At 46.2% G+C, this 18345-nt stretch overlaps 1 protein-coding gene across 2 annotated transcripts; it reads left to right on the top strand.

Moving 5' to 3' along the window:
- Positions 1-5815: 5815 nt before the first annotated feature.
- Positions 5816-10621, top strand: SYCE3 (synaptonemal complex central element protein 3). 2 transcript variants are annotated; one of them, XM_085868666.1, is made up of 4 exons: positions 5816-6053; positions 8328-8528; positions 9537-9633; positions 10377-10621. In XM_085868666.1, exons 2-4 carry the CDS (start codon positions 8463-8465, stop codon positions 10517-10519), a joined length of 306 nt encoding a protein of 101 aa, XP_085724792.1. In that variant the 5' UTR covers positions 5816-6053; positions 8328-8462; the 3' UTR covers positions 10520-10621. The 2 variants fall into 2 exon arrangements, with proteins under 2 accessions (XP_085724792.1, XP_085724793.1); XM_085868667.1 differs by lacking the exon at positions 5816-6053 and adding an exon at positions 8050-8202.
- Positions 10622-18345: the final 7724 nt, after the last annotated feature.

Consider the following 18345-nt stretch of genomic DNA (forward strand, 5'->3'; position numbering starts at 1 on the left):
ACGTCAGGACCAGTTTATGGAGAAGCGAATGAAGATTGCTCAATCTGGAGGGAGGGACATCATATGTCGTGACATGCAGGGCATCACCTCACTCCACCACGTGGTAAAGACCAGCACAGCTGTTGTTCAGAAGAAAAATCCGCATCAAGATGCCTGAGCTGAAGTATGTCTTGACTGACCAGGAGGTTCGAGACAAGGATGCTGAGAACGAGGGATTGGCGAAGCTGCCTGCTGATCATCGACGTCATGCTAAAGAGCCTGATGTGCTGTTAGGAGATCCTGTGTTGCCGAAATGAGAGAATCCAAGGTAACTAGACACAGCCTTCCTGTCAGACTCTTACTCTGTGGTGTCCATGGCTGGAATCAACGTGACAATACAGTTCCCAGAGGGAGTTTGTTGTGACAGAAACACTTCACATGTGAAGAAGTGTCAACGTCAGAATGTTCCTGCGACGGGGAATTCTGGGATAAGCGGTGTTCCAGAGAGAGATCAACCGGTGATGGAGCAACAGATGGAAACACGATGAGATGCAGGCACAGGGGGGAGGGCACAGAGAGAGATTAGGTCGCTGAATTACCCATCCGAATTCCACAGGTGGACACGGCAGGTGAACCTCCAGAACGAGCAGGTATCGCCAGATGGACGTGCAACAACGTGGTGATCCCAGCACACGTGCCGGGATTGAGAGGGGTACACCACACACGGAAGGGTGAGTTCAGATTCACACCTTTTTGAAGAAGTGTGTCGAGCACCGACGTCATTCGGATCTATTTGTCAGTGACGAGTCAAAGTTCACAGTCAGATATTCCCTCCACCTTTGCAGGTGCTAAGTGCACCTGTTCCTGGTTGTCACTTGTAAAAACAGCAAGACATGAAGCAGGAATGGAGCGATTCTCTTCATCCTGAGGTTCTCCTTCATGAAGAGGAAAATGGAGGGAAATCTCCACGTCAGACTCAGTGGCCTAAATGATAAGGCGTCAGCCTCCGAAGCTGAGGATTGTTGTATTCAAGTCCCACCTGAGTCCGTTGGGATTATATTTTTACATATCTATATATTAATACTGAAGGACCAATTTTGTGCGCCTCCGAGCGGGAGGAGGTCAGGTTTATGTCAGGTCAGGTTCGATCTGTGACCTGCTGCAGGTACCATGTAAACCTGTACTAACCTGTTCCATGGTCGGGTTGTTGGCGACTAAACTGTCTCCCCCACCAGGTTTTCTGGTGAGGAGGGTGTTTGGATATGGACACCCAGCAGGATTAAAAACAAAACCTGTCAAAGGGCGGAGGAGCTCCTTGTGAGCCAACGGCCATCCATATCTAGTGCCCAACTGTGTCTGCGGACGTCCTCCTGCAGTTGGGTCACTTCTTATTAGGGGGTTGGTGGCAAGATTTGCACTCCGGCCACCGTAAAACCCTTCATTCCGCAAAACGCAAAAACGCAAAAAAATCTGAAAACCCACTCCGTGGGAGTACCTCCTGTGCAGCTTCCCTTCGCAGGGCAGCTCACCGGATGATGGGATTGGGGCAAAGCCTTCGGGACCCCCAATCTTTGATAGGAGGGAAACCACGGGGTAACATCCCTGGGTCAGATTGCGGGAGAGTGTGTCGGAGTGGTGCTGAGGTGTCGTCCACCAGACGGCGGTCTCCTTGGGTTAACCTGAGGCGGTCCCTTCGGGTGGGTGCCTGGAATGTCCTATCCCTAAGAGAGGATGATCACCTGTCTCTGTTATCATCTGAGCTCAAGCGTTTGGACATCGGGATTGCAGCTCTCTCTGAGGTTCGGAGACCGGATTGCGGCGAGATAATGGTGGGTGGTTACACCTACTATTGGTCTGGTCGCTCTGATGGTTACCATACCCAAGGAGTTGCTGTAGCTGTGTCCATTAAGCTGACCCCAATGATAATTGAGGTAACACCGGTCAACGAGCGTATTATGAGATTAAGGATTCGTCACTCCTTAGGTGTCATTTCCCTGGTCTCTGTTTATGCTCCGACTGAGGCGAGTGATCTCACCGTGAAGGATGCATTCTACGCCACACTCGAGTCTGTGGTTGATCAGTGCCCCAGAAGAGATACACTTCTAGTCTTGGGGGATTTCAATGCATCGACTGGAACTGATAGGGATGGTTATGAGGTTGTGTTGGTCCCCATGGGTCAGGAACTATGAACCAGAATGGCACTAAGTTCCTTGACTTTGCAAGAAGTCATGGACTTAGGGTGGCTGGTTCATGGTTTCAGCGCCCACAAGCTCATCGCTGGACTTCGTATTCCAACGCTGGCGGTGTGGCAAAGGAGATTGACCATGTCCTCATTGACGGTCGTTGGAGGATGATCCAGAACTGCAGGGTCTACCGGAGTGCTCAGTTCCTCAATACTGACCACAGGCTTGTTGTAGCAACTCTAAAGCTGCACCTTAAATCCTGGAGAATGGTACCATCCCAGCCGAGGCTGGATGTTGCCAAGCTCAGGGATGAGAGAGTAGCTGAGGAGTTTGCGAACAGGCTGAGTGGACACTTGGGGGGTCTGGGTGCTTTGGGGGGTCCTGAAGAGTTGTGGAGCGCCTTCAAGACCACCGTCCTTGATGTTGCCGGTGGATGCCTTGGAGCTCACCACAGGGCAAAGAAGAATTTTGTCTCTCAAGGGACACTGGATACCATTGACCAGAGTCGCAGGGCCAGGCTGAGTGGCAGAGCTGAGCTGTTCAGGGAGCTGAGGCGTAAAACTGTACGTGCACTGAGGGTGGACAAGGAGGCCTATGTGCGAGGAATCTGTGAGGGGGTAGAGCATCACCTGTGGACAGGTGATTCTCGTCCCGCTTACAGGGAAATTCGCGCATTACGTTCATCCAAGCCCATCCCTCGGAGCACTGCAGTTCGAGCAGAGAGTGGTAGGCTCTTGACAGAGGAGTCTGAAGTGAAGGCCCGCTGGGCCGGTTACTTTGAGCGGTTGTACCAGGCTGATCCCCCAACTGTCGAGTTGGACGTCAAGGGTGTTACAATCCCTGTTGCTGACCCTCGCATCAACTGTGGTCCACCTTCGCTTGTGGAAACACGGGCTACGGTGAACCAGTTGAAACGGGGCAAAGCTCCAGGGATTTGTGGCATCCATGCTGAACTTCTCAAGGCTGGTGGAAATGCTGCACTCGTGTCGTTGCATGCAGTTTTGTGCTCTGCCTGGAACACAGGCATCATCCCAACTGACTGGAAGAGGGGCCTTGTTGTCCCTCTCTGGAAAGGGAAGGGTGATCGCCAAGACTGCAACAACTACCGAGGGGTGACGCTGCTCTCAGTGCCGGGCAAGGTCTTTGCTCGGATAATACTTGATAGGGTTCGCCACCATCTGCTTGAGCACCAGCGTCCAGAGCAGTCAGGCTTTACACCAAAGAGGTCAACGATTGACCGTATCCTTGCACTTCGTGTCCTCACCGAACGCAGACGAGAGTTTCGGCAGGGGCTGCTTGCAGCCTATGTTGATCTCTGTAAAGCGTTCGATTCAGTGAATCGGGATGTCCTCTGGAGGATTCTTGGTCTTCGTGGGGTGCCACCAAAACTGATCGATCTGATGTCTGAACTCTACTCTGGTACTGAGAGTGCTGTGAAGTGTGCTGGTACCATCTCTGACTTATTTCCAATTGTTACTGGAGTTCGTCAGGGATGTGTACTTGCCCCCACACTTTTCAGCACTTGTATGGACTGGATTTTAGGGAGGATGTCGGAGAGATCAAGTTGCGGTGCATCATTTGGGAATGTCAAGATCTCGGACCTTGACTTTGCAGATGATGCAGTCATCTTTGCGGAGACTTTAGACATCCTCTTGGGGGCCCTCGAGGTGCTGAATGAGGAGTCGGAGCCGTTGGGATTACGGGTTTCTTGGGTTAAAACTAAGATCCAGGCTTTCATTGACATCTTGGATGCTGCTGTCCTGTCTGTGTCTGTTTGTGGTGAGGATGTTGAGGTCGTGGAGAGATTCACTTACCTTGGCAGTGATATTCATGTCTCTGCTGGCTGCGAGTCAGAGGTCAATAGACGTCTGGGTCGGGCGGGGAGTCATGGATTCACTGGATCATGGGGTGTGGCGCTGCCGGTACCTGTGCGGGAGGAAGAAAGTCCGAGTCTTCAGGTCCTTGGTACTTCCAGTCTTGCTCTATGGGTGCGAGACTTGGACTTTGACCAAGGATCTGAGACGGAGACTTAATTCCTTTGGTACCAGGTCTCTTCGGAGAATCCTTGGCTATCGCTGGTCGGATTTTGTGTCCAACGAGCGGTTGCTGAGAGAGACTCGGATGAGATTTGTTACCTGCATAGTCCGTGAGCGTCAGTTGCGACTGTATGGACATGTGGCTCGTTTTCCTGACTCTGATCCTGCTCACCAAATTCTCTCAGCGAGGGAGTCTCATGAGTGGAGGAGGCCAGTGGGCCGACCACGTGCCTCATGGTTGCAACAGGTTGACCATCATCTCAAGGAGATGGGGATGGGCCTGGCATCTGCCTGGGGGATGGCCAGACGGAGGCCCCTGGAGTACTGGCGGAAAGTGGATGCAGCGACGCGCTGTTCTGGCACATGCTCCCATACCTGACCTGACCTGACCGAGCAGGAGCATCACGTTTTTCTCGGTACTGTGACCTGAGAAGTTTTGACATGGTGTTTGTCCGTCAACGTGGACACGTGCACACATCAGGGGACTTCTTCACAAGGAGTCGTGTTCACCAAAAATGTCGTGTGCAAGGACGTTTTGTTGGCCTCATGAGGTAACGCCATGGAGTACATCGACTGGTATCCGGCTCTTACAAGAGCTGCCACTGGTTGTCATATTGGACTCATGGAACGGAATCCGTCTGTGACGGGGTTTCACCTCGTTATAGTTAATATGGAATAGGCAAAGCCGAGAAGCGAATGTAGAATTCTTCTTACATTCGCTTCTGACTTCACCTATGACCTCAACATTACCTTCACAACAACAACTACACCGCCTAGAACAGGATCTCATCTAAAAAAAAAAAAACACAAGAAGCGAACATAGTATTCTCACATTCACTTCTGACTTTCCCTCTAACTTGTTCACAACTGTATACGCAATTTCCGGTTACTTCGGCGTGGATTCGGGATCAGCGATCAAGTTACGTAAATCACGATTAAAAATTATATTTTGATGATGCGGGAGATATCTTTATTAAAATCAGTGGAGGAAATATACACCATCTCTGATATTATTTGGGTCTTTCATGTCTCGGACGATGCCTTTATCTCCCGGCATGCATCATTCCCCATGACACAAACCGGAAACAAAAAATAACCAGAAGCAAAAAAAACGGAAGCAAAAGGTTAATAGGCAACGACACGGATTCCAAATTGCCATGGTATTGTGTTGTTGTTTCCGATTCTCTCATGTGCACGCGTTAAGTAATCTTCACAAGATAGAAATAAAACCCAATTGTGTTTATACACCGCACAGCGTTTAAAACCAACCGGCAGCAAAAGGGTCAGAGCCACGACACGGATGTCAGGGGTATTGTGTTGTTGTTGTTGTTGTATCCAATTCTCTCATGTGCACGCGTTTAGTATGAAGCTCACTGCGTTCGCTATTATTTAATTTTGAAGTATATATATATATATATATTTATATATATATATATATATATATATATATATATATATATATATATATATATATATATATATATATATATATATATATATATATATAGTCATGGCAATAAGAAAAAGAGATCACATGAGAGTGGCGATCGCTCATCGATGGCCGTTCATCGAGTGACGTCATCTTACGCGGTATCCACGCCCATGCACAGTCCCGTTTTCCGGTGTGTCGGCCATCTTGTCATCGATGGTGATTCGTCATCCTCAAGTGAGAGGGATTGAAGACGATTACACAACAACGTGTGAAGGTGTTTCGGTTGGACATTCGCTCCGACAGAAGGAGAGGAGTTGAAGATCAGATTCACGGCCCGAGGAAGCGAGAGATCCAAGATGCCAGTGGGCGGACATCGATTCATTTCAATCCAATGAAACACAATAATCTCATCATTATTTACAGGTAACCTTGTAATTTAAACGAAAGTTCACTCGTGCTTTCTAATATCAACATTCTACAATCCTTTTGTTCTTCTTCTGAACATTTCCATATGGAATCCCTGGGATCAGAGGCGTTGCGAGGCAACCTCCCATGGGGTACGTGCCCTGAATCTATTTTAAGTACCGTACTGTATTATTGTTATGATACTGCTAGTGGGGGTACCCGGCTTGCCGTTGCCAGGCAACGCCGGGTCCCTCCTCCTGCCATCCTGTTCCCTGTCCCACCCCACTCCTTCCCCTCCCTCCAGAGTAGTTTTGGCGTGCTTGATGTTACACACACACACACACACACACACACACACACACACACACACACACACACACACACACACACACACACACACACACACACACACACACACACACACACACACATTCACAGTCAAACAGACAGACAGACATAAAATGACTTTTTTTTAGATTACTAGTGCGTGCCCGTAGGTGCGTGCCTGTAGGTGCATACCAGTATGTGCAGCTTCGTTCCTTTGCTTTCGTAAACGACGACTGGATTGGGGCATTGCTTCAATTCGATCGGACTAACCGTATCATAAATGGCCATAACTTGGGAAACACCTGGGAAACAGACTCAGGTCCCCAGCGTCAATTGTGACGTCATATCAAACGAAGAAGAAGAAGAATTGTGACGCCCCCTCTCTCTCTCGCCCCCCCTCTCTCGTCCCCTCTCTTGCCCTCCCTCTCTCCCCCCTAGTCTTGCCCCCTCCTCTCTCACCCCTCTCTCGCCCCTCTCTCTCGCCCCCACTCTCACCCCCCTCTCGCCCCTCTCTCTCGCCCCCACTCTCACCCCCTCTCCCGTCTTCCTCTCTCACCCCCTCCTCTCTTCCCCTCTCTTGAGTTGTGATGCCCCCTCTCTCGCCCCCTCTCTCGCCCCCTCTCTCCCTCTCCTCTCTCCACCTCCTCTCTCGCCCCTCTCTCTCTCGCCCCCACTCTCACATCCTCTCTCCCGTGCCCCTCTCTCACCCCCTCCTCTCTCCCCCTCTCTTGAATTGTGATTCCCCCTCTCTCTCTCAGCCCCCTCTCTCCCTCCCCTCTCTCGCCTTCCTCTCTTGCCCCCTCTCTCCCCTCTCTTGCCCCCTCTCTCCCGCCCCCTCTCTCACCCCTCCTCTCTCCCCTCTCTTGAATTGTGACGCCCCTCTCTCTCAACCCCCTCTCTACCTCCCCTCTCTCACCTTCCTCTCTCGCCCCCTCTCTTGCCCCCTCTCTCCCCCTCTCACCCCCTCTCTTGCCCCCTCTCTCCCCTCTCTCCCTCCTCCTCTCTTCCCCCTCCTCTCTCGTCCCTCTCTCTGTAAATGTATTCACAAATGTCTACCAAGCACAACAATTCATTCAAACCTTGGGAAAAAAAAACAGCTTTCAAACCCTTGGGAAACAGCTGTTTCCCTTGGGAAAATTCAAACTTTGGGATTAATGAATAATTTGAATAATTAATTCAAACCTTGGGAAAAAAACAGCTTTCAAACCTTGGGAAACACTTGGGAAACAGCTGAAACGGATGAAGAACGATATCAAACCTTGAAAAGGCACATACTCAGGTTCCCAGCGTCGATTGTGAAGTCATACCAAACGAAGAAGAAGAAGAATTGTGACGTCTTAGCACCGTGGCTTGTCATTGGTTGACAGATAAATGGCCATAACTTGGGAACCGCTTGTCCGATTCATATCAAACCTTGAAAAGGCACATCCGTGCGTCCCCAACAATATTCCTGGCAAGTTTCAATCAGATCGGACGGGAGGTTGTTGAGAAACGGCGGTCACAGACAGACAGACAGACAGACACACAGAGATTGCTGGAATTCTAGATGGATTATCAGATGATATCTGTGAAAGCTGCTCCTACGTCGACAATGCAATATTTTAGAAGCTCATTCCTCACACCCTTGACCTTTCATTCATTTCTACCTGTTGGTGTGCAATATGTGGATCGCCGTAGTTCTGAGAAATGCCCGGTGAGATGAATTGAAGGACGTGACGCGTGATCACATGTCGCGCGGCTCACGCACGGGATAGATAAAGCCGAGATTCCGCGCGGTCGGGGGGATTGTCCCTGGGGCATTGACATTTACGGCGGCGGTCCACTTGGTGCTCGTTGAATGGTAAGAATTGAGAGTATACCGGAATCCGTGCTTATGCTGATTTATTTTGCGGTGATCTACTGCACATGTATACATTGCTACATTTGTACTCCTTGCTGCACCTGTATCCCTTGATGTGCCCGTAGAAGCGGCTTCAATCAAGTGGAATAAAGCCTACACTCTGAAGGTTTTTCCCTCGCTTTCATTTCACCCGGGTCATTTCCGTGAAGAGGAAGATTCTGCCGCCGTGTGGTAATAATCGAGTGAGGCTTGAACGAGGAATGGCGGAGAGCGATCGTATGCTGAAGGAAGCTCCCCTGAGGAGAGTTTCAGAAGAAGCCAAAAAGGTAATACATACACTCGAGCGCGAACAAGCCGATCAATTGAGCTCATTGGACTGAAGCCGCCGTGTGGAGCGTGGCCGCCATTTTGTTGGCCGTCAACACGACGCGCGAGCGTGTGTAGGCCTAGCCTAGGCCTACACACGCTAGCCTTGGCTTACACACGCTAGCCTCGGCCTACACATGCTAGCCTCGGCCTACACACGCTAGCCTAGGCCTACACACGATAGCCTCGGCCTACACACGCTAGCCTAGGCCTACACACGCTAGCCTAGGCCTACACACGCTAGCCTCGGCCTACACACTCTAGCCTAGGCCTACACACGCTAGCCTAGGCCTACACACGGCTACGTAATCCACGTAGGCCTAGGGCTAGGCCTACGTGGATACGCTCCACTGAATGTCGGAATAATGGACTTTTACGACAATTGTGTTCAGCAAAAAGACGATAAACTAACATTATGTTTCCAAAGAGGACATTTTATGTTGAACCTTCAATTTAAACATCCAGAAATGGATCTTGGCGGCCGAAAACATGGCGGCGAGTGTCCAGGGCGGTGTCAGAACATGCGGCCTACTTCGCGCTGGAGCTGATGAATGACCTCTCTGGAGGAGGCGAGACGAACGAAAAACCTCTTTGTTCGATCTTCATCATAATTCATATCAGGCTCTCTTCGTCATATCCTCGCAGCTCTCAATTTGTGAGTGCGACCGAAAAGTGAAGCGTCGAAACAATAATGACGTCACACATGGAGTCCATATATTTATGACGTACCGGCACCTCCGGGCTGTTGGGGGAGATTAATTGAGAAGGGAGGATAACAATGGAGAGGAGAGAGGGATGGGAAGAAAGGGGAATTGTATGGAGCTGGAGGTTAAAATTCCTCCATATTCGCGTACCCAAGAGACAAATGAACCTCAAGGGATACAAACAGACCTTTATATAAAAAAGTAAAGTGGGATTCATTGGAAAGAATGTGTACTTGAGTGAGAAAGGACCCGTTTTGTGGGCAGGAACCAAATGAATACCCGTTTGCAAAACACCTGCAGACCCTCAACACACTCAACAGAGAGTTGAGCGAGACCATCGAGAACCTGCAACAGATTTCAGGTGAGTCTCCGTCTCTCCATTCACTCTCATCATCTTTCTCAACACACGTGCTCCATTTGTGGCGTCTTCGAGCGGGAACGTTGGACCCGTAAGTGGATGTGGTGAAGAGCCGCAAAGGGAGCGAACAATTAATTAATTATTAACAACTTCACCAAAAACTTCACTATGAAGGAGAATAACCCAGGGAAGAGGGGTAAAGGGAAGAGCTCGAGATCGAGAGTACTTATTGTCAACCACTTTGGTCTTCACTTCAACGTTAATGTTTTTTAAAGGTCTCACACACGTCTCAAGGACTTGTGTGGGGAGGAGGTGAAGAGGGGGGAAAAATGAAGCGTAAGGGATTGTGGAGGAAAAGGAAAAAAAATGCACGAAGTTCAGATACGACAGGCAGGGGAACGGGTAAGTTTAGGGGCAGGTAAGTGAAAGGAGCGATAAGTAACAGGGGATGATTAAGAGGAGGGGTAAGTAAGAGGAGGGATAAGTAAGAGGAGGGATATATAAGGGAAGAGGTAAGTAAGGAAAGGGGTATGTAAGAGGAGGGGTAAGTTCAGGAGGAGGTAAGTGAAGGGAGGGTTGTGTAAGGGGGGGATATGTAAGGGGAGGGCTATATCAGGGAAGTCGTAGTTTTGGGGGAAGCTAAGTGAAGAGAGGGATATGTAAGGGTCGGGGTAATTCAGGGGAGTGTACTACGTCACAATGGTTGGATTACAAATGTCTTGCCCTGGCCCCCGACCCTCTTTTAGTGGAGAGCCACATACAGACCACCGAAATGGTTTTCTTAAGTGGTGACCCAACCTGTGATGAGAAGCTGGAAGCAATATTGGAGGAGTACAATCGCTGCAAGGCCGACCTTCAGGATTGGAAACAGCGAATGGAAGACTTCTGACTTTCACCTAATTTTATTGAAGAATGTAAAAACATGAAATCCATATTCCAAGTCATTTTGTTGGATGAATCTGTAATAAATAAATAAACAATGAACAATGAAGCCACTGGATAATAATGTAATTGAATACCTCAGACGAAAGCACTCAGATTCACTTCCATGAACCATTGAAGAAATCTTTTACAAAACAACTTCCAAAAAAAATAAAATAATAAACTTCAAGATTTAAAAAACACACAAATCATAACAACATTACTTATATATGTCTTATTTGGGATCCCAAATAGAATAATTCAAACATCAGATCTCTCAGAGGAACACGTTCATTCGAATCATCTCGATAAGGAATCATCGAATTGTCCCGAAGCACAAAACCAGAAAGAATTCCTGAATGTTCTGGTTTTAACCCGTGGAGGTAGAATTCTTCCGAACCCACTATAAACCACACAAGGATGGAGAGAGTGATTCACATCGTCAACAATAAAAACCACACAAGGATGGAGAGAGTGATTCACATCATCAACAATAAAAACCACACAAGGATGGAGAGGGTGATTCACATCGAATCAAATATATTGTTGAGGACCCAGGGTTGTGGGGATACTATGAGGGAGGGGATATCCATGGTTTCTCCCCAGACTCACTGCGAATCAAGACTGTCACACACAAATAAGTTCGTGTCACGGCGGGTCGCGAATCGACCGCAAACGCCAATAAAACCACGTGACCCAGTGTTCGTCTGACTGCAGTAAGTTTACCTGGCAACACGTGGTCGCCTTATCGGGGAATCGTGCCCTCGATGAGTACGTGCGATACAGTATCAGATCCACTGAACACTTTCTGAGCAATATCTTTACAGCATGCTAACAGTATGAACAAGAGTAAATGTTGAGTTTGTTCACAACTTCCTCACTCATCCAAGCAGGGGTTAGGAGGGCCAAGAGGGGCCCCTCTTGGCCCCTCATATGTGGATTATTGGTACGTAGACAGAGTAACCCAACTTTGAGTGGAGTTAAAAAAACACAAGGGGTAATTTAGGGGAAAAAGATAAATGGAAAAGAGGGGGGGATACAGGTGGACTGATTATAAGGAATAGTACTATCCTTAAGTACAGTCTAAATAACAAATATGGAAGAATTGAAGGTACACCCACCACGTTTTGAAGTTATGAACAGAGAAATAGGAATGGTTTGGCTGGTTCGTCGGAAAGGCGATGGACCTTACTTCGGTAACTCAACATGTAAACATCATGCTGAACATCTTAAAGAAAGGGTGGCAATTGAAGGACTGACCACCGGGTTAAGGATAGATATAAGAGTAGATAACCTCACCAAACCCCAGCCAGCCTTAAATAATACTGACTTCATATGTGGACACGGGACATCCATAGTTACCATTTGGATGGGCAGGGTCTTGTTATGTAGGATATGAAGAGAGCTAAATACCATAACAAGGGATGGGAATTTGGGTCTTCGCTGAAGGGTCTAGCTTAAAAAAAATTCATTCCTCTTTTTTCCCGCCTTTGGAATAAACTCCCTGACTGTTCAATCCAATTCTTCCCTCCAGGCCTTCAAAACAGTTGTTCACCATCATCTCTTATCATCCCCCATCGAAATCCCCGATCTTTTCTACCCCCGTTAATCCACCCCAAACCCACCTCTTTCAAATTCCCTGCTTTCCTTCCTGAAATTCCCTGTAATGTCCATCTTGTATTCCCCATGTTCCCCGCCCCATCCCTCCCTTCCACAGATCTCCTAATGTCTCTGTTCCCCACTGTTTTGTCCTTCCCTCTCCCGCCCCTCTTGTCTCATGCCCCCCCCTTGCTGTGCATTGTGTGTTCGCTCTCATACGAGCCTCGTCAATGTGTAGACGAAAAAAAAGAAAAATATATATTTGGTGCTCTGGGAGCAAAGATTCTACATAACAGTTTATTTTCATTGGATTCATGTTAATCATTGCTGTTGTGATTGTGAAGTGCTTGTCAATATTATTAACAAAATGCAGGATGAAATATGTGACCCAGCTAATGGTTTCAGAACCTAAAGGGGTTGGAATGACCCAGGAAACAATAGAAGAGACCTTTGAGGGATTTCACCACATTGAGATAGAAGATTTGTATGAGGATAAAGAGAAAGCTGAAAATGGCCTGACTTCAATTCAATGTGATTCAATTGATGATTCAAATTCAATGTGATTGAAATTGAGGAATTCTGAAAAAAATATAAAATATATTGCTTTACCTTTTACACTTCAGACAAGTTCGACATTTAATGTGCTTCTATTAATAGGCTCTGCGCTCTCTGAGTACATTCATACTGCTTCTATTCCCCATGTAAATTACATTCAAAATTGAGTAAAAATTTCAATTTTAATTGTAAACTAATGTCGTTTAAATCCGACATTCAAACAATTCCTAATAATGATGATAATTATGAAATTGGAGGCCTATGATCTTGTATAACCCAAGTTGGGGTTATTGGACATCTCTTCTGCAATCAGGGCATCATGACACTTCCTGGGAGGATTGATAGTTACAGTCCTAAGAGCAAAGAGCGGTCCATCCGCACTGGTGGTCTCGTGTTGACTGCCTGTCTTCATCTTTCATCAAAGGGTACGCTACGACTGACTAAACTACCAGTGACGGGCGAGATCTCAACGGAGAGGCGGCCTATGAGGTATCGTCGTGACACTACCCTGCTCCCAGGAAACACCTGGTAAAGGCTGACTCGTCTCAATTCTCCCCATAGGGATGGGGTATGTTCTTGATGACAGACAAATTGATCCTAATATCAATTTGAATTGAAGATTTCCAAATTTTAAAATGTGATATTGTTCTTTATAGGACAAGAGGAGGAAATTGTAAAAGTGAAATCCAACTTTTGGATCTTTGTTTATGGTAGCACATTAAATATGCTCTGTTCTGAGAATTAATTGAACTTCGAAGCTAAATGCTTCTTTAAAAAATATAACAAGTTGCTGACACTCAGAGCCACAGTAAAAGAGCCTTGCAAAACTTTGCTGAGCTAAGTAAACACGTCTCATATTTCACAAGTCACCAGAATGTGCTGAACTATACTATTTAACCGAGCTTTATCAAGGCAAATAAATAAATACTTGAAGTTTATCTCCAATTGATGATACACTTTGCAGTCACAACAATAATTATAAGAAATATATTCCTTTAAAGTTGATTCGAATTAATTACAGGAATTTAGATTCATACACATGTATCGATCACATATATATATATATATATATATATATATATATATATATATATATATATATATATATATATATATATATATATATATATATATACTCCATGAAGCTTTTAATTATTTGATAATTGGATGGACAATGTATCACTATAACAATGGCTTTTTTTTATAATGTGTTAATTGATTCATGACTGCGAAATTGTCTTTTTTTTTTTTTTTTTTTTGTATACCTTGGTCGAGGCTCGTATGAGAGCTAACACACAACTCACAGCAAGGAGGCATGAGACAAGAGGGGCGGGAGTGGAAGGGACAAAACAGTGGGGAACAGACACATTAGGTGAACTGTGGAAGGGAGAGGGATGGGGATGGGACGGGGAACATGGCGAAGAGAAGATGGACATTTCGGGGACTTTCAGGAAGGAAAGCAGGAGAAATGAAGGAAGTGGGCTTGGGTGGATTATCGGGGATAGAAAAGATCGAGGATTTGGATGGGGAAGATAAGAGGTGGTGGTGAACAGCTGTTTTGAAAGCCTGGAGGGAAGAATGGGAAAGAATAGAGTGAGGAAGTTTATTCAAAAGGCGGGAAAAAAAGAGGAATGAAAGAGTGAAGATGAGCAGTGATCCGTGATTTTGGTAGTTTTACCAGAAGGGGGTTGTTGGCGGACCTTGAGCGCCCTGTGGAAATGTGGTGGGGACAAATCGCAGAGAGAGCAGGGGGGGCAAGGCTGGAGAGGAGTCGGTAGAAGACAGAAAGACCACCGACCAACCTGCGGTGATTGAGTGAGAGGCCCAAAGACTCAGCTTCATTGCGGGAGATGCCGATGATTTTAAATGCCCTGGTTTCGACAGCGTGAAGCCGAGAAAGGTGGGAGGCAGGAGCACCAGCCCAGAGGGGAGAGCAGTACTCCATCAGGCTACGGACAAAAGCTTTGTAAGTGGTCAGGAGCTCAAGAGGGCCGAGGAAGGACTTAGCACGACGGAGGATTCCCAGTCGGTGACTGGCTTTTGAGGCGAGGTTGGAAATGTGACTTTCCCAGGAAAGGTCATGGCAGATAGTGAGACCTAGAAGCTTGAAAGAAAAGACTTCTTCCAGAGGATTGTTGAAAAGTGGATGGGGATACACCGGGAAAGCCGATACACCGGGAAAAATCACAGAACCGTGGGAAAGCGTCCGTGAATGAAAACATTGTTGTGGTTCTGTAAAGCGGCACTTCCCTCCCGAGGCAATGGAACCCAACATATAGCGGGCCCCGACAGAGTTATTTTATTATTATTAAATTATAAATGAACAGGAAGTGTTGGGATTCATCCGGTTGATCCTTCTATGACGTCGAGTGGGTCTATGGGACAAGGTGCGTCATATAGGGCTTTTAGTTCGGTCTTCAATCCCCAACTCTTTCACCTATTATTTACTGTGACCTCTTCACGCACACCAGCTACCCAAAGAGAGTCGGGAACGTACACCACAGCAGCCTCATTAGTATACGTGCGCCATTTTCCGCTCAAACTTCGTGTCATTTACCAACGTGCGCCGTACTGATCCGCACTCCTTCACTCCTCTTCTGCATCACACTTGCACCTCCTTCTCACGCACTCAACACACCTCCAGTTTTCTTCCCTCCTCCCCCTCATAAGCTTGGAAATGTGGCTATCCCAAGGAACATCATGGCCACACATTCAAACCTTCCCCTGCACCCGACACACTCAAACATTCCTCTACAAACATTTCAAACAACAACAACAACAACAACACCTCCAGCTGTTCACATCCCTCGACGGTGCTTAAGTGGAGACGCGTCTCGAGTGCGTCCGACTGGAGGTAATTAATGTGAAGTTCATATTAATTACCGTTTTACTTCAATCAAATTATGAAAGCAACAATTAAAATGTTTCACTGAATCCAAAGCCTCATTGTCCATGATTGATGGTGAACTGTCAAACGGACAGGTGATCATCAGGGATGAGCCAGGTGAACCCGTGTGAACCCTTTCAAACGTCATCTTTAAAAGGAATCAATTAACGGGGAAGTAATTTAAAAATTTGATTTGAACGAGTGAAACGTGATGAGGGTTTTGTTTGAATGATTTAAATCTTTCATTTCAACGGAACTAATTTGTTGATAACAGCTTAAGTGAATGAATGATCAATAACCAACCTTCACTAACTTGTGTTTGATCACAACTACATAGTGTACCACGTGATGGGTCGATCAGGTGTGAAGACCCCACTGCACGTCCATCTACTAACACACGTGGTGTCACCATTTCAGGTAAAATGTGTGTGTGTGTGTGTGTGTGTGTGTGTGTGTGTGTGTGTGTGTGTGTGTGTGTGTGTGTGTGTGTGTGTGTGTGTGTGTGTGTGTGTGTGTGTGGTGTTTGTGTACTGGTGTGTTACATAATTAATAAGAGACATAACTCGAACTTCCACTTTATAACTGCTGGCAGTGATGACCGGGTACCAAGAACGTCCCGCTTTGATCGGACACCTGACCCTGACCCATGACATTATTATTCAATTGAATTCAGAATGGGATTAAATTCAAATCAAATTGAAGACCAAATCGGTGCAGTCCTGCATCAAAGTCGTCAGAAAGAACCCGAACACACAAAAAGCAAAGATGAAGTCATCAAGAGGAACCTGAATAGGATTCACATTTCAGCTGCTACTCCTCTACCCTCAAACCCATCCAGGAACAGCCAAGTGAGCCTCATTCAAAAAATAAATAAATAAATAAAAATAAAAAAGAACCCAGATCAAAAAAATTAAATCATTCTGGTTGTCAGACCATACGTCCGATCAAGTTTAAAGTTAAAACATGTATTCACTTTCACCACTAGATCATAATTGTGAAGTTTCACATCGATCGATTAAGTGGTTTCAGAGGAAACATTATTTAATATTTTTTATTTAATTCAATATGGCTGCCAAACCGTGTGACCTATCAATTATTCCTGAACAAACTTGTAAACCCACTGATTGGGGAACATTTGTGTGAAGTTTCCCCTCGATGTGTCCAACCGTTGTGGAGAAGAGGATTTTTACGGGTTTTAGGGTAAATCCAATATGGCTGTCAAACCATGTGACCGATTGCATCATATGTGTGACCCTTTCGTTCCACATGGAGAGGCGGTCACAATAGTTTCACCGCGATCTGTTCAGCCACTTCAGAGAAGAAGATTTTTGAAGGTTTCAAAAAACAACAATATGGTTGTCCAATGACGGCATCAATTTTTTTTTTGTGGACCATTTTATTCCAAGATGACCCTCAAAATTTTTAATACTGTTCTGATGTTGCATTCTACATATGCAGTTATGATGTCATAACGAAAGCACCGATGACGTCATAAAAATCCCACTCTCCTTCGGCAAGGGTAATAAAATGAAGATATTTAAAGTTGTTGAAAAAAAAAAACGTTGTTCGGAAGTTCAGTGCCATTGATGAAGCGTGTTTTTAACACGTTGCATCAGCTCTTCGTGCCTGTTGTGTGTGTTCTTTATAACATCCTTAAAAACAGGAGTTTCTTGTTTGGAATGATTTTCAATTCTGTTTGAGTGCAAGACAGACAGACAGAGTAAAAAAAAAAATCTCACTCAACTTTGCGCGTGTGCGATCGGGTCAAATCCATAGCGAAAGTTCTGTTAAACGACTCATGCTCAAAATAAAACATTCAATCGAAATGAAGTTGTTCATCGATCATAAACTGATGTGCGTAGACAGACAGACAAAGTGAACGAATTGCTGAATCCCACATTTTGCTTCGATTACGCGTGGGATAGTAATTGCCTCATCCTTAAATAATGGAGCAAGTGTATGTGATCACGTATGTATGTATGTCCGCTGTTCACTCCTTGGATTTTGACAGGTGACCTGACGTCACCCACAATTGTAACCTGAAACACCTTCATCATAATTCGCTGATGGTGTCAAGAATCAACTTGCCTGGAAATGACCACGTGACTACATTTCACTTTCATTGATCTGTGATCAACAAACAGAAGTGTGGGCAAGGTGACCGAGTGGTTGAGGAGATGGACTGCTTAATCCATTGTGCTTTGCACACGTGGCTTCGAATCCCACCCTTGTCGCCTTTTTAAAATTTGTTTCATGAGACCACATGACTGAGAGGAAACCTTTTGCCTCCCTCACCTTCAAATCCACTGTTTCTTCGGAACGTTTTTAAGACTCCTCAATAGACCCGAGGACCAAGCGATTGAGACTTTCTGGAATATCCAAACAATAACTCTTCGAAAGTTTCTCAATTCTACTTCTCTGTTTCACCAATGATTGTCATTTCAGTTCCATCAACACGTGATCATTCTTCCCGCAATTGTACACACAGACCTGCTGCTATCATGTGCACATGACTGTTGCGATCATCCATTCACGTCTCCCTCACTGCCTCAACCCCCCTTCCAACCCCAAGTCCTCAATCCTTCCCAACGTCTCAATCTCCCTCTTCCAAGTCCACACTCCCTCACCCCAAACTCTCTGTCCTCTCCTCCCCATCTCTTCCCGTTCTTCACAATGTTACATGGAGATACACCTGGAACTTTGACGCATGAGAAGGGCATTTGGCCTATCTTGCCTGCGTTAATTGTTCCTGT

The sequence above is a fragment of the Eptatretus burgeri genome, unplaced genomic scaffold (genome assembly GCF_056783735.1).
Source record: "Eptatretus burgeri isolate ZD-2024b unplaced genomic scaffold, Ebu_testis_v1 Ebu_testis_scaffold_3169, whole genome shotgun sequence".
NCBI classification, from domain to species: Eukaryota; Metazoa; Chordata; class Myxini; order Myxiniformes; family Myxinidae; genus Eptatretus; species Eptatretus burgeri.